Below are 22,287 nucleotides of genomic sequence, written 5' to 3'. Positions count from 1 at the left end.
CCTGCAGGGCAGCAACTGTCACCATCTCCCCTCCCAGAAAGAAGAGTCTGCCCAGAAGACTGTGGCAGCTCTAATGCAGCACAAGCCAGACTCTTGTACCATGCTTGCTGTCTGCTGCTCTCTGCTTGGAGGCATTAATTCTCAGCTGTCATATGCCAAATCCATGAAGGTTTATTCCACTAGCAGCAGCACAGAAACAAGGCCTGCTGTTGAGTAAAGTGACTGGAAAGCTGAGCAGCCTCTTGCATCACGTCTCTACGGGCTGGCTTGTGCTTTGTGCCAGATCTTGCTACTGTCCTGCCTGGCAGAACAAAACCAAACCTTTTGTTCTGGTGCTGGCTGTGTGCCAGGGTAATTGGTTTTGGTGATAGAAGCACAGTGGGCAAAGAGAGAAAACGGCACTTTTTTGCTGCTTTGGTAAAGTGGTGAAGGGCATTTAAGTATTTAATTAAAACTCAATGGAAATTTCAATGATGGAAAATAAGGCCCTAACCAAATGAGCAGTGAGTCTTCCCTAGAAGGCAGTATTTAAATGTGGTCTTTTGGGTCTTGCACTATTTGCCTTGTCTGCTCAGGGCTGGGATGGAATAGAGGCCACACTCCCAAACTGGAAATGGGCAACATCAGCAGATGGTCTCCTGGGCCCACTGCAACACCAAAGTACAAACAAGCCAACTTTGCCTCATGAGGCAGGAGCAAGGAGCACTGGCAACCAGATTCCCCGAGTGATTGGCACAGCCAGCTCTACTACTGCTGTCCTGCTCAGCTCAGGCACTGCTCGAGAGACAGGTCACACAGGTAGATGCCTTCTCTGTCTCCTGAAACAAGTATCTCAACAACTCCCCCCACCATACACATTCCAGCTTCTTACAAGGCTGTTGCACAGAAAGGAGAAATGTACTTCTGTCTGCTCTCACGGTGCAGTCTTGTAGCACAAAATTTAGCTGGCAATGGAAGCGAAAGACAGTGCAATAAATATAAGAATAGAATCAGTTTATTAGAGCTATTTTACATAAAGAAATCAAGAACAAATTACTTGAAGAACTATTTGTATACCATAGCAATATTCTTGCTGACCCAAAGTTACTGAAGTACAAAAGACGACATACAAAACAATGCATGCCTCATTTGACTCTGGTTTTATTGAGACCCATGAGGAATGTGACATCCTTGGACAGCCAAACAAGACAGACAGCACAGTGTTTGTGTATATATATATATGTATGTATAACATGTACTGTACACATTTTACTGGCAACACATCTGCAGTTCACTCACACATATCAATTACTTGCTCTAATTCTATGAGAATTTTTCTGGGGTGAGGGCAGATCACCGAAGCTTTCAAGCTTTGCAGGGAACTATGGGATAACCAGCAGCAATCCTACACTCCAGCATCTTGGATAAAAACTGCTGTGTGCTGCATTCTCATGCTGCAGGAGGGTGGTGGGCTGGATGTGGAAAAGGCTGAACAAGCCCTGAGCTCCAGGGAGAGACATGGCTCTGAGATTGTACACGGAATCATAGACATGTTTGGGTTGGAAAGGACCTTAAAGATCATTTAGCTTCAGCCCCCCTGCCATGGGCAGGGACACCTTCCACTAGACCTGGCTGCTCAGGGCTCCATCCAGCCTAGGCTTGAACATTGCCAGCAACGGGGCATCCACAGCTTCTTTAGGCAGCAGTACACAACTGCTGCTGAGCACTGGGAAGTTCAAGCTCATCTTCTGAGAAGCTGCATTTTTTCATTTCAGCATTTAATAAGCATGGCTGTCTGGTAGCAGCACAGAAGTTTAAACTGAGTGAAAATAAGAGGCTTTCTGCCTTAAATCCCAATTTTCTTTGCAAAAGGAGGTGCTGGGATAGCAATTGCTTTTAATTAACAAAGCAAGACACATTCTTTAATTAAAATATTCCCAGTGCATCAGGTGCAAAGAACACAGCTGGTCTCTGCTGGACGGTGAAGAAATGTGTTGGCTGCCACAGTAGTGGCAGCACTGAGAAGAGCAAGGTGGCACAGGCTTCCCCCCATACTTGGCCAACACAGCTGGGCTGTGGAGCCCTGGCTGCTCCAGTCCCCGGGCCCTGCGTGCACTCAGCCCTGGCTGAGACCCCAGATGCTGTGGAGAGGGCAGGCCACCCCACATCCAGTTTGGGGTCTCCCCACCTTGTAGTGTCTTCTGCACAACAATCAACTGGAGCTACTCTCTGGAACCTGAATGTTTCTTATTTTCTAAGCAAGGACATCTACCCACTTTCTATATTATCAACAAAGGGGAAGAGTATGTTCTTCATCTCATAGGCTTCTTCTACACATGAAAATAAACTAGGGATTTTTGGTCCTTTTATAGAGGCAGAGATTCATGGACAGAGCAGAAAGGGGAGAAAACAACTGACCCAAATCCAGTTTTCAGAGATACATCCCATTGATGAGGTAATCGGACTCTTCAGATGTAATGGGTCGAGCTTTTTTGAGCTTCTGTTTCACTAAGCGCAGTCTGCAAGCAACCATAAGCAGCAGCAAAGCAGTGATTGCCAAGCCTAAGGCTAAGGGTAACACAGCACCTACAATGAGGTTAAGAGAAATTACATTTTATTTAACACAGTGAGATGCTGGTTGAGAAAACTTGATTTATTTATTTATTTTTTTTAAATACAGCTAGTCTATCACTTAGATGTTAGTAATTAGAACAACTACTAAAAAACTAAACTGTGCAATCATGTTAGGGACAGTTCAGAATATGTAAGTAATGTTACTCAATTCTTGGCTGCTTTGTATCTGTATCTATAACATCTGACTGAAAAACTGATGTAATTCAAAATTAATTCACATGGTTGGTCTTACCTGTTTCTGGGACTGGGCGACCACCTCCAAGCTGATCTCTCTTTGGCATCATTATGCCATCCCCAATTTTTTCATCTGTTCTTTTCCCTGAGGAACTGTTATCTGCACAAAATCAAGCAAGATAAATGAATACTGCAGTTCAGTGACTTGGGAAGTCTTACCCACAGGACACTAGTATTAAATAATGTGAAGCACTTAGGGGGGAAAAAAACAAACAAAAGAACAGTGTAAGAACTTCTGACTTCGACTGTCTACACTGAATTTTTGAAATAATGTGAAACTAAAGCTATAATTTAAATTCAGTTTTACATTCCAAACCACAATGTATCTCAACCAAAAGCAAGGGAACTTTGTGCTGTGATACATTTGCTGGCAGGCTTCAGAACTGTGACAGAGCTAACAGAAACACACTATGCTACAAGATCTGTAGAATATGAATGTGAAATGTTGTAACTGGAATGACATATAGTGGTGGGTGCTGAGGAAGTGTTTAAGTCAATTAGCTTGGAACGTGCACTGTGTGTAAATCCCACCCACCACTACCAGCTCTGAAGAGCTGCAGAAGGTGTCCCTGGCAGTGGCAGCAGCAAATGCACACAACTGCTAATTAAAGCTTAAGTTGTTTCATTGGTACTGTCATGAAAGTCCATGCTAATGTCTCCATCCCAAGGCAGAATGCAGGCTCCCAGGATGCAGCTTTATTGCCCTGTCATTTTGGCTGGGGGTGCATAAACACTAATTTCACCCACAGGGAATGCTGTAGAAACAAGCCATGGCCCTCTCCTTGTTGGGTTCCTAATGTTGTCCTGGCATGTAAAGTGGGCTTGAAAAAATCCTAAGAGTAAATGCAAATCCAGCAGCTGTTTTTTGCTGTTGTTCTTCCTGAATTAAACTAAATAAATATTTGTCTTTATTTTGGAAATACCCAAAAGACATCAGCTCTTTTTTAGAGCTGCTCCAGCCTGCATCTAAATGCCTGTTTTAGAAATTTGTTTCCCTGCCATTTAAATAAAGGGAATATTTAAGTCAACTGCTTGTAAAGAAATGTGGCAAATATGGAGAGTAGTGGGAAACTTTTGGAAGGGTAGAAGAATAGAATCCTTTCAATAAAGCCTGTAGGGTTTTGCTAGGACTTGTGGCTGTTCTTACATGACTGGAGAGACTATCAGAGTCAATGCTGCTCAATATCTTATCTGTTATCTCTAGAACACAAAGAGCACTTTCCCCAAAGAAGTTCAGGAGCCTGGCATAAAGCATTTTACATGGGTTTAATTTGTTTTTCACTTTCTCTTGATTTTCTGGTCTGTTCTGAGGAAATTGCCATTCACAGCCCTTTCCAATTACCCTAAATTACAGATCTAGGTTGTGCCACTGCTGTGGGTGCCTCAGCAGTAAAAACATGACTAAGGCTTGGGCACTCAGTCAAATGCTGTAATCCCAGCCCCAAAGAGCACTGCATGGGCAGCTTGAGAGAGGCACAGACCCTGTGCCAGGGGAATGCAAAGCTGTTACGGTGATTTATACACTTGGGTTGGCTGTGCTGGAGAGTACAAATCTTCAGGCTGCTTGTGAATTCAACCATCTGCATGACCCTGTTTGCTACTGGCCACTGCTGTTTAGAAACCAGCCCACTGCTCACTCCAGAGTGCTGTACTGCTACTGAGTGTTTTCTATATTCATCTGCAAGTTCAGGAGTGCCAGAATATACAGCTGGGCTTTAAAACTTCCCTAGAGAAGGACACGGGCTATTTGGAGGCAGCCATACAGAAATGCTGGGCTGGCCTTTCCAGGAGATGCAGTCTGGGTAACTTTACTACCATGCAGACATGTCTGCAGAGAGAGAAAGGACTCTTCATTGACATCAAATGCCTCTTCACCCACTTCTGACTTTGAAAGAAAATGTTTGGCCTTTCAGCTTGGGCAAAAGTAGACCATGAGTTTGTTGCAGAAGAGTTAGTGCCCTGAGTGTCTGAGGGGGCAGGAGTCAGACTCCTTGTTCCCCTTGAACTTGTCCTGCTGTAGAGGAATCCCATTGAAAAGGTGGGAGTGCAGAACAAGATTTACCCATTTTAAACAATCAATGATTTTTGGGTTTTGTTTTGGTTGATTGTGGTTTTTTTTTCTCTTTACTGTGAATAGATCTCCTGTTAGGTCAGGCAGAAGTTTTAAACAGTCCTTAACTTGGATTTGTGTATTTTCATACTTCAGTGTAAATCCTTAAAAAGTTTGTATCAAGTCAGTGCTAAACATGAAGGGCCACTGTAAGGAAGGTTAATGGAAATTTGGAACAGAGAAACTATTAAGAGAAAATGTATTCTGGAAAGAAGTTCATCTACTATCACCCTCATAGGTAGAAAGCTCATATATTTGTTGCCAGGAACTATCTCATAGTCCAAAACATTACAACTTAGCCCAGCTCCTTTGGAGAAAAGGAGAAAAGATAAATAAGGTCGTACTTGACAAGGAAGTTCCTGTATTAGACATCTTTATTGAATTCTCAGAGATGAAAGCTGTTTATGGAAAGGTAAGTAGGAGAAGGGGTACTGGTACTTTAGCCATCACTAATTAAAAATTTTAAAAAAGTAAAAAAGAAAACGAAGGAACTCCCCAGTCCTGCAATGTCTTGGGAAAAAACTTCTCTTCTTTAAAAAGCAACTGAAAGTTCCTGTATCAAGCATCAAGTCTAGCAGCCAGCTGGAATGTGCCACATGCTGTCTCCAGTAGGTAAAACCTCCACTTACTCTGCCTTGCAGTCACTGGATTTAAGAACATCATGTTTTCCTTCCTGGGTTGTATTTCAATGATGATCTGAAACTGTCAGCTGAGAATTAAGAAAAATGTGGCCCTGAATGGAGCACTTGAACGTGAAAAGCCAGAACCTGTGCTGCCACTGTAAAGCCATATCCCCTCATATGTATCTTAAGTAGGCAGCTTTTCACCATAGTTACATAAAAACCACTAAAGCTTATTTTAAAAAATTTGTGTAAAATAATATATAAGAAGCCTGAATATTTGCAATGTCAGCTCCAGGCCAACAAGAACATGATTGCCTTGGTTCAGCAAAGACCTTTACAGTGATTCAAAGGCAGAGGTTCTGCCTTGGCACCAGCAGCACGAGACAATCCCTCCCAGAACAATATTTCTGCCAGTAGAATTGCTGATCTTTTGAGGCTTCTGGTATGATTTCTGCTCAGCATTGCTTACCGCTCCTCAAAAATGCATCTAGCATTATTGCCCTCCTGGACACATTTCCAGATGAGCTTCATGGAGCTTCTCCAGCATTTCTGTGCCTCTCATTTTTGTATCACATAATTGTTAGATTTGGTCTGTAACCTCCCTGAGATGGCAGTGGTGGAGGGAAGTCTAATTAATGCATCTGGGTGGATTTTAAGGAATAAGTTAGATGCCTGTCTCTCCAACTCCATAAAGACTGTGGTGCTTCCCATTGGGGCAGGACTTGAGCCTCTCTGCACCTTAACACAGCATGGGACTCTAAGAAGTCTCAGTGTCTTGCAGGAGAAGACAGTAGCTCAGAGCAGGTTTTGGCAGAGCAGGTTTTGGCAGCTCCCTTTGGACCCACGTACCTAGCATGTACCTAGCAGCTCTTCACATCCCACCCCATGCACCCTAACTGGGATTAAACCTAACTGGATGTTAAACCTTGCTGAGCTGTTTGCTGCTTTTTTTGGTTAGAAGTATTGGGCTCCTGGGTCAGTACAGACTGGATTCTTATATTCCACAGAGAAATTATTAAGCATCTAAAATTAAAGGTTGATTGAGCCCTGTCAAAAGAAGAATATTAAACTCACAAGAATGAAAACAGCTTGAAATCTTGCCTGTTGAAAATTAGATTACAACAGGTACTAGTAGTACACTAATCACTGAAGGCCCATCACTCTTCTTTAATTTTCTAAGAATGCTTATGTACTGCTGTGCAAAAAGCTACCTTTAGAGAAAAACTGGTACAAGTAAGTTACTGTGCAATGGGTAAACACAGAAAATGATTACGCAAAAATGCTTCTTAATTGTACTTCCAGTTATAACCCTTGATTATCAGCTGCTGAAGGTGGTGACCTCAGTTCTGGTTTTATGCCTGGATTCACAAGCCAAATGATTTTTGAGACCTACTTAGGAGCTGACTTCCCACTGGAGCCTGCAAAGCCCTTTGAAATTTTGATGTTTAGTTTGGGTGGCCCTATATCAGGTGTCACTCAAAACTGAGTGAGAAGGGTTTGAAGCAGACTTCAGAATTCTAGTCAGCAGAGAGGAGTCATCTAGAGGTCATCTATACTGGCAGAAAAACCATTTGGGACAGGATTTTGCTGTCAGTCCCCACACAATTACTGAGGCCATCAAGTTCTTGAGAACATGGTTTTCACTCCCTTTACAGAGTGTTCACAGAGTGTTCCCTTTGCAGAGTTTTCCTTCCTTCTGCACTCCACAGATGAAGTACAGGCACCTTGAAGGAATGACCAGGTGCCAATCAGGGCAATGCCCTTTTCCAGAGACGACAGCAGAGGGCACTGAGCACCGCTCTGCTGTAACTGGAAAATAAAGCTGGTTATAAATAGCTCTGTCTTGGGGCACATGAATAAGTCCAAGCCACGAATAAATAAAAGTCGGGTGGGGAGGGTTGTACTGATTTTAGGCTCTGTGGACAGTTTTGCTTTCATATAAATGCCATTTCAGATCATTTTAATTCATCAGCATGAACCTTAAAAGACACATCAATTTCACTGCAGTTTCTGGAGCTTTACCAAGACCAGAGTTGGGGCTCTGCCTGTCCCATCACACAATGTGTGATTCACTACAGGCGTGCAGCCATTGTGCAGAACAATACTGGGGACCTGTACATGGACACCTAAGGTAGCTTGTTACCAAAGCCTGAGACTTTTCTACAATGATGAAAGACTTCTCCTGCCATGGATACAGAGTTCAGAAAAAAAAATGCACATAATAGTAAACATATTAGTTCAAGAAGAAAACAAGAGAAGTAATACTTAGCACCAGGAGAAAAGCAATTACTCTCACCCAAGTTGAACAGTACTTTATTATGTTCTCCTGAAGTACTCCCCTACAGATTTGAAGAGCCTTAATACTTCAGCCTACACTGCTGAACCTAATTTAGTTCGCTGCACATTTTGTTCCTTAGACTGTATTATTTCTCTAGTATTCCTACATTGTAACTTGCTTTTTGCACCTAGTAAAAAACAGTCTTGACAAAAATAAATCAAAACCTACTTAGAACTTCATTATTACAGGTTTCTTTTGTATTTATTTACATTTGTAATTTTTTTCCTCTTAGCCAGGCACGAAAAGACGATTAAATTAAATTTAAGGTGCAAGACACTTCTTTCTTTAAGGAAAAGGATTTATCAAAATTTATTAAATTCTTACCTGGCACAAATCCACTGATTTGTTTCTTTGGTCCCTGAGAAAGCGATTGGTTAGACATATCTGCATCCACTGAAAGAAGTGGTTGATTTCTGGCAGTGGCTTTCAGGGTATTCTCTGCAGAGTTTTCCTCTGTGTTTTCAGTCAGTCCTGCAGTCCTTTGCTGGGTAGTGCCAAGAGCTGCATGTGTCACCGTCTTCCGACCTGAGCTGACTGTTAACAGAAACAAAATTTTTTGTACAGCATTGAAGGGAATGGAAGTACAGTAATTTCACGACTATAAGGCGCACCCTTATGACTAAAATTTTCCCTCGAACCCAGAAGTGCGCCTTATAGTCCAGTGCACCTTATCTGATGTACAAAGTTGCGGAATTTGCCAAACCAGAAGTGTGAGCTGTGAGCTGTGGGGGGAGCCGGAAGTGCCATGGCAGCCGGCTGGGGGCGGGCCCAGGGGCCCACGGCACCGCCCCTGCCGGGTGAATGCAGGCCAGGGGGCCTGCAGCACCGCCCCTTCCCGGGTCCAGGCAGTCCCGGGGGCCCATGGCTGCCGGGTCCAGGGGAGCCCGGTGGCTTGCAGCCCTGCCCCTGCCGGGTGGAGGCGGGCCCGGGGGCCCATGGCTGCCGGGTTGAGGCGGGGCCTCGGCCAGCAACCGCGCAGGGTGAGCTGGGGGCGGAGCCTCGCTGCAAAAAAAAAGTGCGCCTTATAGTCCAGTGCGCCTTATCTGATCTACAAAGTTGCGAATTTTACCGACTCCGGGGGGGTGTGCCTTATAGTCCGGTGTGCCTTATGGTCGTGAAATTACTGTATTCTTAAGGAAGACTATCCAAGATGGGCCTTGAGGCAGAGTAAACAACTTCCTCAGGTTCACACATATGATGAAATGTGAGTCACAGACAACTAACAATTGCTCCCAAGAGAGCACTCATGACCCCTACAGTGAAATCCAGCAACTAAAATATAATGAAAGAGTGGTTGGCCATTGTGCCCATTCACCCTCTGATGGTTTTGGTTCATTTAGCTGAGCATGGGTGCATGCTGAGGGATGACTAACAAAAAAACAGCATGATGGTGAATCAAGTGGTTCCCTTGTGTGCCCACAGTGTTTCAGATTCTTGCAAAGTGTCTAACAGCACTGTGAAGGGTACCTCTGAGACCACAGCCCTTGTTTCCAGAATCATCCTGCAAATGCAAAACTAATCTTTTAATTTCTGAACGCAAAACCTGTCACTTAGAGACCCTTGACAGTTTCAATGTGCTTTGAAGAAAACTTCTTCCCATGTGCTAATTCCAATGAAAGGCTGGGAGCAAATTGCTCACAGAGAGAGAGGCCAGAGAAGCGGCATCATCCCCTTTTGGTCATTGAGGCTGAGGTGGCTTTCACAGTCTACTCTGCCACTGTGGGCTGGCACACTTACGATTCTGGCAGAAAGTCTCGTCTGATCCATCAGGACACTGTCTCACACCATCACACGCAAATGTGATGTCAATGCAGCAGCCATCATCACAGATAAACTGGTAGCGAGAGCAAACGCCAACACAGGCTGTTGAGAAACAATTCCCAAATTACCAAAAGAGAAATCCAAGTAGTAAATACTGAGTAAGTGACTAAAATCTGCAGCACAGAGGAAAAAGCAAAACCATGCTATGTTAAGAAGCACCATGAACAAGGCAGAAAGTCCAGACTCAGCTGTGTGACATCATATTGACACAGAAGCAAATATAGGCAATAGCTGTTCCTGGCACATTCATCACTAGCCTGGCAATCTCTTTATTACAGGAAAACTCAAGGCAGTTGCACCTTACACCTTGTGTAGCACCCTTACAGTGCTTTGAATTCTGCTGGCCTAAGCTGAAAGGAGATCTTTCTAGGCTTAAAAGATGCAGAACAGTCCTGCAAATAAATAAATGAAATCTCTGTGGCTATAACTGCATCCATCCAACACATAATTCCTACTACATATCCATTCAACACCAGTGTGTTGTTTTACATGCACACATTTGGGCTATACCCGATCTTTCATTGCATATTTTCTGCAACCTAATTAAAATACCTAAAGAATGCTCATCATTTATTGACATTAGCAATCCAGTGACTTCAATACAGCACAGACCAGAACAGGACTAGGCCATGTTCTCACAAATTACTTTCACCAGACAGAACTGACTGCTGCCTGCTTTAACATTTAGATTCCCCTGGAAACTGAGAGTATCCCTGGATATTCCATTTTGCATACTTAAAGCTTTTCTGAAACCCATTCTGATTCTGTAATGATCAAGCGTTTACATCTGCATTTACATCTGTGTCTTTCCAACAGCAATGCAGTTCATGACTTTGTAAAGCACTATCAAGTTCAGTGCTTGATTAGTGTCATAAGAGCAAATTAACTTGCATAAGGGAGTCACAGCCTCTGGTTGTTATCCTGCTGTGTACCAAATGCTGCACCACGCTAAGGGAAGGATGCCAGGAATGCAGACAACTGTTTAAAACCCCTAAAATCTGAAAAAGCATCTCCTGAACTTCAGCACTAGTAACAGCACTGATCTCATGTGTATTATTAGGGCATCAGGAACTGGTTTACCTATAGCAGTAGCACTTGAATTGCTAATGTAGCTGGGGAATTAGAAAAATAAAAAAGACAGCAAATCCCCTATACGCTCCATACAAAACATACCCCAAATATCCACAGCAGCAATAAACAAACCAGAAGATCTCTCTGGCTGCTTTAGCTGAATTAAACATTAATGAACATAACTCTATCATCTGTTACTGGAACACAGACATTATAAAGCAGATTTTTTTGTAATAACAGCTTATTGCCACAGGGACTACCCTCCCACATAGAGATATTGTGCTGGCGCAGAGCAAGATTTTCACTGGTTCTGCTAAACACAGTGATAATGCTATTTAACTTTTACTTTGTGCCAGAGCAGCAGATCTTCACTAGCAACTTGGTAATTACAATGTAATTAGAAGTTATGACATTTAAGAGCAGGACTAACGGACACTGAAATCCAACTTACTTTCTACCTTTTATGCTTTTTACATGTTTCTGAAGCTCAGAGTTGAAAAATAATGGGTTGGTTCCAGTTTCAGCTTTCCCAGTAGCATAAGGCTTCAATAACAACCAGCAGACAGAAAAACTTAAATGCATTAAAACAAAAAAAAACATGCCAACTTTCAGACTACAGATGCAGGTCAATATTATCATTAGTCTGCCTCAAACAGACTATTAAGTAATTTTAACTGGGTCTTCCCTATAGCACAAGCCCTGTCATGTTGCCCACACCATCTGACTGTTACAATGCATCTGATAACCTGTGTCAATGTTTCACTCTTCTAACGCTGCATGCTTATTAGCAATAGAAGGACAAAATATTCAGTGCTTGAAAGTAATACTGCTCTAACAGGAAAGTGATGCTTGCTTCTTTCCTCACTTTGAAAGAACAATTCAAAGCTGAGAGATGCCATTATGTAATGAACAAGGGCAAAATAAAACACTGGAAATTGAGAATAACATTTTTACCTTTATCAAGACCTTTGCTCTGCTCTGAATACCATACCCTGGGTGTCACAGAAGCAACAGCTCCAGTCATTTTCTCACCTGCTGCAGAATGAACCATGGGCAGAATGGTCACAGAGACATTGTCAGAGCTCCGCTGACCTGCAGTGTCTGTCACTGTTAGCTGGAAAATGTACCCGCCTTCCTGAATGTGGGACAGTTTCAGCGTTCCTGGCTGTGGTACCTGAGGAAAGGCACACAGTAAAAAAGCTGTACTGGTACAATGCATCCATCCATGGCCTCACAGGGATAAGGAGCTCATAATGCAGATTAAATACTTCCTGCAGTTGAGTCAGCCCTATTCAAGCATGTATTTCAGTATGGAACATTTGATCTCTCTTTTTTTTTTTTTTTTTTTTTCCATCCATTCGTAAAAAAACCCAAAACATTTGGTAGTGTTTTCATAATCTACTCAATTAGAACTGTGGATCTCAGCACACAAATAGAGAACAAATGGTCACATACACTTAACTCAATTTTTGAGTAATTAGAAATGTCATTTCAGAGAATAGGCAGTAAAATATTGGCCTTTTGCTCTTTATCAGGTTAGTCTGTAAGCAATATAACATATATCCATAGAAATATATTTTAATGCCTGAAAGCGAACAAGATTTTATGAGTAATATGGTCATAAGAGTCCTAGACCTTCCATTATTGAACAGTTGATAAACATACTTTTTCTCTTACTCAGAAGATTTCCTAACTGAAATTCTTTTCCTTTTCTATTTACATGAATGCACTCAGTTATCTGATCAGACTGTTGAGTACCTCCTGATGGAGCGTATGACCCCTTAAAACTTAATTCTTTACTGTGTTAAAGAAATTATGATGCTTTAAAAAACACCTGCTGTTGTTCACTATGATTCCTAGGAGAGCAAATGTGGTATTTAAAATGCATGAGCCACGGAGCCCAAGTCTCTTCCCAGTGCAGAGAGAGAGAAATGCCACTGACTTCTGAATATGCCACCACTCCTCCCTGTGACCTCTGTTATTTCCTTTTATCTTCATGCTCTCCTGAATCTGCTTACACAGAAACTTTGGCTCAAAAGAGATAATCAGCATTTTAAAAAAACCCCGACCCTTTACTGTCCCTAGGTGTCCAGGAGCCGTACGGAGTGGGAGCAGCAATCAGAGAAACAAGTTATCTGAAAAAGCAACAATCAGTCACAATAGAAAAAAAATGGTTTCCTTCTACAATATGATAAGATCTTTTATAGCAGTCCTTCCCCCTCCCCTGCCTTCTATTTATTCTTTGCTGCATAAGAGCAATGCAACAGCTGCCTTTTATCTTATTTAAACACACTCCCCTTCTCCCTTGTAGCTATGGATTCATACATTATTCTCAAAGAATAAATGACACGAATCCAGTAACTTCAGGGCAGTAACCAAAGCAGTAAAGACATCAACTGAATAATGCATGAAAAAAAATCACAGTTATTAATTCAACTCCAGAATTTAAATTATCAAGGCTAATCACCAGGGTACATGTCTGTAACAGAAATCCCTGCTCATTTGAACACAATGCAAAAGTATTTATTTAAGCATAAATGTGTGTCAAATTAATTTTCTATTAACAAATACAAAGAAGCCACCAAGGTTAATGTGAATTTTACAAGTTTGAATGGATATAAGACTTATCTCTATTTTATAAAATGACTTTGAGTAATATTAAAAATGTCAACTTTAAATGTTTTTGTTAAAATTCTAATTTCTGTCTTACTCTATGTTGCTAAATCACAGATTAATTTAAAAAGTATTTAATTGCTCTTTAAAGAAAATAAGGCTGCAAGGGGTCAGATTAAGAAGTCTTTGATTATAAAGTGTTCCTTTTATGTAGATGATATCTAGCAGCTATTCTTAAAGTTTCATTTTGGTTCATGCTCTCTCACCTCTATATATCCTTCCTGCTCAAGGTGGAGCTCCCAGTGTGCCCTGGATGTTGTTGGCTGTGAACAGACTATGAGTAAAGTCTGTGGACTTGAGACATTTTTTCTTTCTTTTTCTGCTGATCCTAGAGCATTCACAGAAAAGACTAAAATGAAGAATCCCTCTCTTCATGAGTAATTTTAATTTGAAACCAAAGTGCAGCAGAAAATGTATGCATAAAATATCTCAAAAGGTCTTCATCATGTTTCTTTGTACCTTCTTCATAAGCACTGACAGAAGACTGTTGGTGAAAATCCCTAATTATTTCTAGTAACTGAATTACTGAGGGATCTCCAGCTGGGGTGACAGAAGTTGAAAACCAAGTGCAGTGAGTACTAAAAAAGAAGAGCTCAAATACAGTGGGAGTATTATCATCTACTCGTTTGCTTCTGGCTGTCCCATACCATCCAGGACAGAGATTAACTGTGTAAAGCCACTAGAAATAATCACTGGAACTACTCAGGGACACAGTGTAGCCTCCTTCAATGGAGGTCTTCAAGATGGGATTGGACAGATAAGATAATCTCATTGAGGCTCCTTGTGCCATAAACAGTTGGACCAGATGATCTTTTGAGGTTCTTTCCAACATGGGCTGCTCTACATTTCTGTGAAATAAATAGTTCAGCTGTAGAGGCATCCTAATTTTGGTGCTGGGTAGATAGATTTGAATATATTTAATATTTTTAGCTGTACATTTAAAACTTGAACACAACAATGTGGAAGTAACTGGCCACAGGGGGGACTGCACATGTACCTGCATTTCAACCGATGAGTCACCCTGCAGCAGCGCCCACTCATAGTGCACAATTCCATGGTCATCGGAACTTTCTCGGCCATCCAAGAGCACCCAGTCCACAGGTGACTGCAGCACGATGTCTTGGCCTGCCTTACACTGTGGAGGCTCATCATATTCTTCTTCTTCAATAAAAAAAAGAAAAGATCAGTTATTTGTGAGGGGAGGCCGAGTGATTATTTATACAAAACACTTTTTTTTCTTGGTCAAGGTATTGTTCCACCTCTGTGAAACTTCCTGAAAGAGGAACAGTGCGTGTTTTGTTAAGCAAACTAGTATCTGCTTCAATTTTAGTTAATTGTCCTATGCTGTCTTCAAGAATAAACATGAGAAGCACATGGCATAGAAAACCTTTGTTGCTGGATGTTTCAGCAATACAACAAACGGATTATTATTATAACAAAGCATCAGAGCAAAATAATTCAATCTTAATTTTATCTTTCCTGGTCTATGTCACATCTGACAGATGTTTGAATAAAAGTTCATTCTCCTTTGTGGCTTTGCTTCAACTCCAGTGTAATTGCATTAAGAAATCATAATCCTCTGTTTCCAATACCACCATCACCCACAAGGCAGACTTTTAAATAAAACCAACAGGACACAGAGCAATTTGCAGACTAGAAACTGAAATTGCCTTGCAAGGCCAGTGCTGATAGTCAGAAAAGCTGCCAAAAAGGCAAAGCATTTAGGAACCCCAGAATTCAAGAACTCAAGGAGTTTAAGAAATTCAAGACTTCTAACAGATATAGCATCATTTGTACAATATATTATTTATGTTGTGCCATAACTTCACTCTAAATTAGTTCCAGGTTTTAATAGAATGAAGGTAGCTGAAAATGAAGCCTAATTCTGTGTGACTTTGATGTAAAATCTCATCTTAAGCCTTCTATCATGCATGTGCATACAGGCTTATGAAATACAATCATCCCAAAGCTGCTACATAAATAATAAACAAATTCTCCTGTTGAAAATATCAAAATCACATCTTGGGTTTTTCTGGTACCTTAAGCTTGCCTCATCTCTGTTGCCATAAAGTACTTCCTTACAGTTCCTTAATTTACCTGCCCTTGCACATTGCAAAAAATATTTAGGCATCATAACGCCTCTACAAATAGAGCCCCTGCTGTCTCATATTTCCAGGGGATTCTCATTGACATTCTCATGAAACATGCAGGGCTGAATGGACCTCAAGCCTGAGGTCTCCCCTCCCAAGACAGCACTAGCAGCAGGCACATCTGGGTACTGTTTTCATCCACACCAACACCAGGTCTTCTTCCTGTTGCATGCAGTGACTAATTTACTTCAGATGAGATCTATCGCTGAGTAAGATGCAGATGACATTTGGGAAAGTGTTGTCCACAGATATAATGAAATTAAGTCAAAATTAGTTAAGAGGAGACTGTTTAACAACAGGAGGTGGAGGAAGGCAAATAAATTCTTCAAATCAGGTGCTAGGAAACAGACTCCAAATTTAGAAATCCAGATTTGTTTTCATCTACAGCTGCTTGCTCTGGCTTGTATTGTTCTTAAATATGCTTCAGAGTTAAACAAACTGCTGCTTTTGATGTGGCCTATTTTCTAGAGGTACTTGTGGGGAATGTCCATGCTGCATCTGGACTACTGGAGAGGCATCTTTGTCTTCTACAGCCTAGCTCTCGAGTTCTTAAGCACGAAAAATCTTATTTAGGTGAGTAAGAAGCTGTCTTAGGCAATGACATTTGGACAGCACCCCCAAGAAGACATGTGCTTGCTCTTAGGCTATGCACCAGGTTATGGCATAGCCGGGACCAGCACTTTAGTGGTGCCCAATATGCACAGTTCCCGGGGAGCTGGGACTTCTCTGGTTCCCGAGGGAGTGTAGGGTCAGTGAACATGCACATCCCACTGTCTGGCTCCCAGCCACCGGCTGGCTGGCACAATGCCCCACCAAGGGCTCTGCAGAGGCAGAGGTGTTGAGGGATGGCTTCCCCAAGCCCAAACAGCCCCAAGGCCCTCACAGAATGGGTCAGGCTGGAAAGGACCACAGTGGGTCATCTGGTCCGGCCTCCCTGCTCAAGCAGGGTCATCCCACAGTACGTGGCACAGGATCGTATCCAGATAGTTCTTGAGTATCTCCAGTGAGGGAGACACCACAGACTCTCCTTCCTCTTGTCTAGCTGGAACTTCCAGTTGCATCAGTTTCTGTCCATTGCCTCTTGCCCTATTGCTGGGCACCGCCAAGAAGAGCCTGGAAGCATCCTCTTGGAACCCCCCTCCCTTCCAGGTATTTATACACGTTGGTAAGGTTCCCTCGGGCACGGCCGGACCGCCTCTCCGGGCCCAGGGATCCCCGCCGAATGGCACGGGGCAGTCCGGCTCTCCTCGCCCCGTCCTCCCAGCGGCGACGCCCCACGATCCGGGAGGGGACCCGGGAGGGGACTCGGGAGGGTTCCCGGCGCTGGGGCAGCCGCACGGACGCGCCCTCTCCCCGCTCCCCGCCGGGGGCGGCTCCGCGGCCCTGCCGCCCCCGCGGGGCCCGAGCGCCGCCATCTCCCCGCCGCCTTTGCCGCCCCGCAAGCCGCTTACCCGTGGGCGGCGGGGCGATGCCGGCGGTCCGGCGGCTGTAGGAGCTGTAGCCGCGGTGCGGGGCGAAGCGGCAGACGGGGCGGCCGCGGTGCGTGCAGTTGAAGAGGTAGCAGCCCGGCTCGGCCGCCGTGCCCCGCGGGCGGGCGGGCCCCTGCACCACGGCGAGCGTGCAGCGCGGCTCGGCGCAGCAGGCGTCCAGGCACTGCCGCCAGCCCGACACGGCGCCGGGCGCCCGCAGGAAGGTGGCGCCGGCCGCGATGGAGTCCTTGGTGCGGATGATGGAGTCGGGCCTGGCGGAGAAGCCGCCGCTTCCGCCGCACCGCTCCCCGCCGTCCCCTCCGCCGCCCGCTGTCGCCGGCGGTCCCGGCTCCTCCTGCTGCAGCTGCCGGCGGAACTCCTCCAGCAGCGTCTCCACGCCCGAGATCTGCGAGCGCAGGTCGGCCAGCGGCGCCGCGCAGCGCCCGCCCGGCAGCAGGGCCCGCCCGCCCAGCGCCGCCAGCAGCAGCAGCACCAGCGCCGCCATGGCCCCGGGCGGCGGCGGCGGCGGGAGCGGCTCCCCCCGGGGCACCCGCATCGAGCGCGGCGCGGGGAGGCGCCGGCCCCGCCCGGCTGCACCAGGCGGAGCGGCCGCGCTCAGCACCCGCCGCCCCGAACAGCTCCGGCGGGCCCCGCCCCGGGACCGCCCCCTGAGGGACCGTCCATCGGGAGCTGCACGGATCGGAGAGGGAGTAAGGGGCTCAAACTGAAAAAGGAGAATTTCAAGATGTATATTAGACAGAAACTCTTTACTGTGAGGGTGATGAGACACTGAAAAACAGGTTGCCCAGGGAAGCTGTGGATGCCCCATCCCTGAAAGTGTTCAAGGCCAGATTGGATAAGGCCTTGCACAATCTAGTCTAGTTGAAAGTGTCCCTACCCAAGGTGGGGGATTGGGATTAGATGACCTTTAAGGTCCCTTCCATTCTGTGGAAGCCCTTAATACTTGGCGATTCAACAGCTCTGTGATTCCACACGCGGAGGTAACACTGGCAAATAATCGGAGTTGGGTGGGGGTTCACCAAAACTGCTGGTGGTTCTGTGAACCTGAGGAAACAAATGAAGAGACAAAAAGAAATTGTGGAAGACTCCACTCCAGGCATGACATTTCTGCTCGTAAATTACAAAAAAAGAAAGACAGTAGTAAAAAGCATAATGCGCAAAGCTGTGACCTCTTGACGTGCAAAAAAAATCCCAGATAGGATCTTAACCCCACCCCAAACAATGACGAAGAATTCCCCTTGGAAGTTTTTTAAGTCTTTGCCAAATGATTTTCAGACGTTGCAATTAAGTTGCAATTAAATTAATCAGTTTTATGTCTATCACAACTTCTGAAATTATTGCTGATTCTGTAACACAAATTAATAACAGTATTATCCCTGAAAATCAGTAGTCCTTCAAAACAGCTGCTGTGTTATTTTTTTGTCAGATATGTGGAGCCTCAGTGCTAGAATGGCATATCCAGACCTGTCTATAAGCATATGAAAAATATAAACTTGCCTCTAAATGTGGAGAGGTGGTGGTGATGGGTTTTGAGCTGTGTAAGGGATGTCGTAACAGGTCAAATGATAGTTCTGTGTTTTCATTTTCATTTGGTTCATTCTTCCAAGCATCTTTAAGCAGACTCATTAATTTCTTAAATTACTGGAAAAAGCTTAATAGCTGCATCAAAAATATCATTATGTCGGGATGCTTAGAATAAGTAGCAACAAAAAAGACATATTAGGAACTGTTTTAAGACATCTTTATACCCCTTCATATTTTTGGCTGTTTTTAGGCCATGTTCCCAGCATAACTCAGAATTGTCTCCAAAACAAATCCACTTTAATGTTCTGCCATCATGGAGCCTTGGGTGTTGCCCAGGAAATTCACATGAAGCTAGTAGTTTGGATTATGATTTCTCCTCCTACTCTCCCAAATCACAGAACTGTAGTTCAGTGATTCATTGAAGCATGTTGGCTTGTCAGCAGTACAACTCTTGAAGATTGATTTTCTCTGGCTATGTGCTCTCTGGGTTTTCTAAATTTCTATAAATTATACTTTTGACACTTTCAATTTCCCATCAGTTTTAGTTTAAACTGATCAATACATTCCAAGATTATAGGAAGATGGAGAAGCTAGACAGTAGGATGATATAATCCTCATTTACAGTAATTTCACGACCATAAGGCGCACCGGACTATAAGGCACACCCCCCCGGAGTCGGTAAAATTCGCAACTTTGTAGATCAGATAAGGCGCACCAGTCTATAAGGCGCACTTTTTTTTTGCAGCGAGGCCCCGCCCCCAGCTCACCCCGTGTGGTTGCTGGCCGAGGCCCCGCCTCAACCCGGCAGCCATTGGCCCCCGGGCCCGCCTGTACCCAGTAGGGGCGGTGCCGCGAGCCACCGAGCCACCCTGGACCCGGCAGCCATGGGCCCCCGGGACTGCCTGGACCCAGGAGTGGGGGTGCCGTCGGCCCCCTAGCCCACCTTCATCTGGGCTCCTGGGACTTCCTGGACCCGGGAAGGGGGGTGCCGTGGCCCCCCTAGCCCACATTCACGCGGCAGCCATGGGGCCCCAGGACTGCCTGGACCGGAGAGGGGTGGTGCCTCGGGCCCCCTGGCCCGCCTCCACCCGGCAGGGGCAGTGCCGCGGGCCTCCGGGCCCGCTCCCAGCCGGCTGCTGTGGCACTTCTGGCTCCCCCCACGGCTCTCAGCTCACACTTCCAGTTTGGCAAATTTCGCCGCTTTGTACATCAGATAAGGCGCACCGGACTATAAGGCGCACTTCCGGGTTCGAGGGAAAATTTTAGTCAATAGGGTGCGCCTTATAGTCGTGAAATTACTGTACTTTGAAAATCAGGCTAAAATGCCACAATTATATTTTTAGGAATATTTTGGAGAGGTGATTAGTCTATTCATAACAGAGATACTGACTGTGAAGCACTGATTTGCTAGAGGTGACACTGGTTTGCTGCTGCTCTGCTGTTGTACCATCTGACTCTACTTTTACTTACAGAATATAAACCAAAATAAAGCTCATGCCAGCATGGTGTACATTGAAGTTGACAGGGGGAAAAAAATGCATCAGGTCATCCCTTCTCAGAATCATCAAAGATTTGGAACTCTGTTTGAGAAGAGTTTTGATTCCTGTTCTGGATCTGCACACAGCTAGTGTTGGTTAGTGGGGGCCCATTAACAGGGCATGAAGAGTCCCTCATCCCACCATCCCTGTTGCATCCAGTTCTACTAGAAAATTAATCCCCGGTTGTCAGTAGCAGTGACACTGAAGTGGCAGGTTCTTGCAGAAAACACAAAGAGAAATTATCACTTTCTAACACTTTATAGTGGGGAAGCTGTAGTTGGAAGATATGTCCAAGGGGAATAGACTCTTCTTCAAGCAGATGAGCATTTAAAGGATAAAGAAGGATTTGGCTAAAGGGAGGTCACAATCTTGTTATCTTCCTTCAGTGTCACATTTACCAGTTTGAAAGTTAGGAGGATGTCAGAACATCTTCCTAAGCTAGGATAAGGATGACATGCTCACATTTTTGTGTGGAAGTGATGACAGCACCCTCAGATTAGCTTCTTGAGCAATATTTTCTAAGTACAGCAGATTTTTTTAAATTGATGCTGGAGAAGAACTTGTTTTATTGTCTAATTTTCTTGGCTCACAATGTGTTTGTTGTTACCCTGGCCTTGTGAGAAAGATGGCATTTGTAGTCATGCTGGGCTTCTTTCAGAAGGTGGCAGCAGCTTATTACTTATATAAAACAGATTGCTGCTAAACATCAATGTCTGCCTAAGGGAAATCATAGATTCATAACTACTTATACTTAATTTCACATTTCTTTAGTGCATCCTTGTTGTGAGTGCCTCAGCTTTTTCCTGGGTTTTGGAGCTGCAGATCAAAAAGAATAATTAACTTATAGTAACAATAAAAATATTTTATTCCAGTCTCTCATAAAATTGAAGTTTTGGGATGGCTGATTTTCATGCAGAGGGCCTTAAAAGTTTATAAAGATATTAATCAGGTTTTACTTTTTTTTTCTCCTTTTCAAAGGATACATGCATGTACCACAGTTTATTGTCCAAAATGTCCACTTCATCAGACAGCTAAAGAGGCCGCTAGATTTCTTTTCCAAAAGTGGAAATTAGACTACATATATATTCTTTACATCTAAACAATACCTGGCACAGTAATCCAGGATTTCATTAATATTCATGTTTTCAACCATCTGTTGATTAATTTCAATCTCTATTCATATTCAAAATTCTTAAAATAGCTGAAGCTATGGGAATAAAGTCTGAGTGCATCTGCTTTTCTTTTCCTTTAGTTGATTTTTCCAAAGTAACAGAATAACAGGAATTTAAAAAGTGGGGGGCAGAAAGAAAATGGAGTAGGATGAAATGGAATATGTAGAAAGGGAGCAGGAAGAAAAGGCAAAGTTATCGAAGTTATATCTAGGCTTCCTCATCTGAAATGCTTTCCTACGGAGTCTTTTTTTTTTTTTGGTTGGAATATGTGCTCAGAAAAAGAAACATATCTTTTAATTTGATGTCTTCCAGATGCTCTGCAAACAGTAAACACATAATGCAAATGTTATCTGCAGAAAACGTGTTGTCGGCATGGTGTTATCATTGGACACATTTTCTCTGCTCCAGTTTGCATGTGAGAATCTGTCGAGTAAACACCCATGATAGATACAAATCAGCTCAGATGCTGGAGTGGACTGTTGATTGACAGCTGAGTTGGAGCAATTTGCCCACGAATGAATTGAAGTGATAACCTTTTCTTTGCAGCTTGACAATTCAGGTTTCTGACCGTGAGAATAAGAGGAGTTCTGCATAAATAACAGGATGTAGTGTGGTAAGTGTTAGGAATGGAGGCAAAGGAATTATCGCAGGTATTTAACTCAGGTTTTGTGTTTTGTGTTTTGCTAATATTTCACATCCCTCTCAAGCAAAATTGTGTAGTGCTATGGTACCAGTGTTATGAAAACAACAGTAGGAATAATTTTTCAAATTCCTGGATGAAAAACGTAAATGTGATCATGAAAGTGCGATTGTGAAAGTGCTTCATATCATATTGATTTTATAAACATCCCATGGTGATGCAAATTTAAAAGGTACAACTGGTTCCAGCTTGAGACCATTTTAGTCCATGTATGGTAAACCTTTTTCCTT

At 43.8% G+C, this 22,287-nt stretch overlaps 1 protein-coding gene across 2 annotated transcripts; it reads right to left on the bottom strand.

The window, feature by feature from the left end:
* Window positions 1-978: 978 nt before the first annotated feature.
* On the bottom strand, window positions 979-17,607 carry LRP11 (LDL receptor related protein 11). Of its 2 annotated transcripts, none has more exons than XM_033055766.1 (7): window positions 17,085-17,607; window positions 14,481-14,644; window positions 11,765-11,984; window positions 9,656-9,781; window positions 8,243-8,452; window positions 2,846-2,947; window positions 979-2,565 (listed from the first exon to the last, which is right to left on the bottom strand). In XM_033055766.1, the coding sequence occupies exons 1-7, from the start codon at window positions 17,605-17,607 to the stop codon at window positions 2,411-2,413; spliced, it is 1,500 nt and encodes a 499-aa protein (XP_032911657.1). In that variant the 3' UTR covers window positions 979-2,410. The 2 variants fall into 2 exon arrangements, with proteins under 2 accessions (XP_032911657.1, XP_032911658.1); XM_033055767.2 differs by having other exon boundaries at window positions 11,843-11,984.
* Between the last annotated feature and the right edge of the window lie 4,680 nt (window positions 17,608-22,287).

Source organism: Catharus ustulatus, chromosome 3, assembly GCF_009819885.2.
Source record: "Catharus ustulatus isolate bCatUst1 chromosome 3, bCatUst1.pri.v2, whole genome shotgun sequence".
Taxonomy (NCBI): domain Eukaryota; kingdom Metazoa; phylum Chordata; class Aves; order Passeriformes; family Turdidae; genus Catharus; species Catharus ustulatus.
This window is presented reverse-complemented; position numbering and strand designations above follow the sequence as displayed.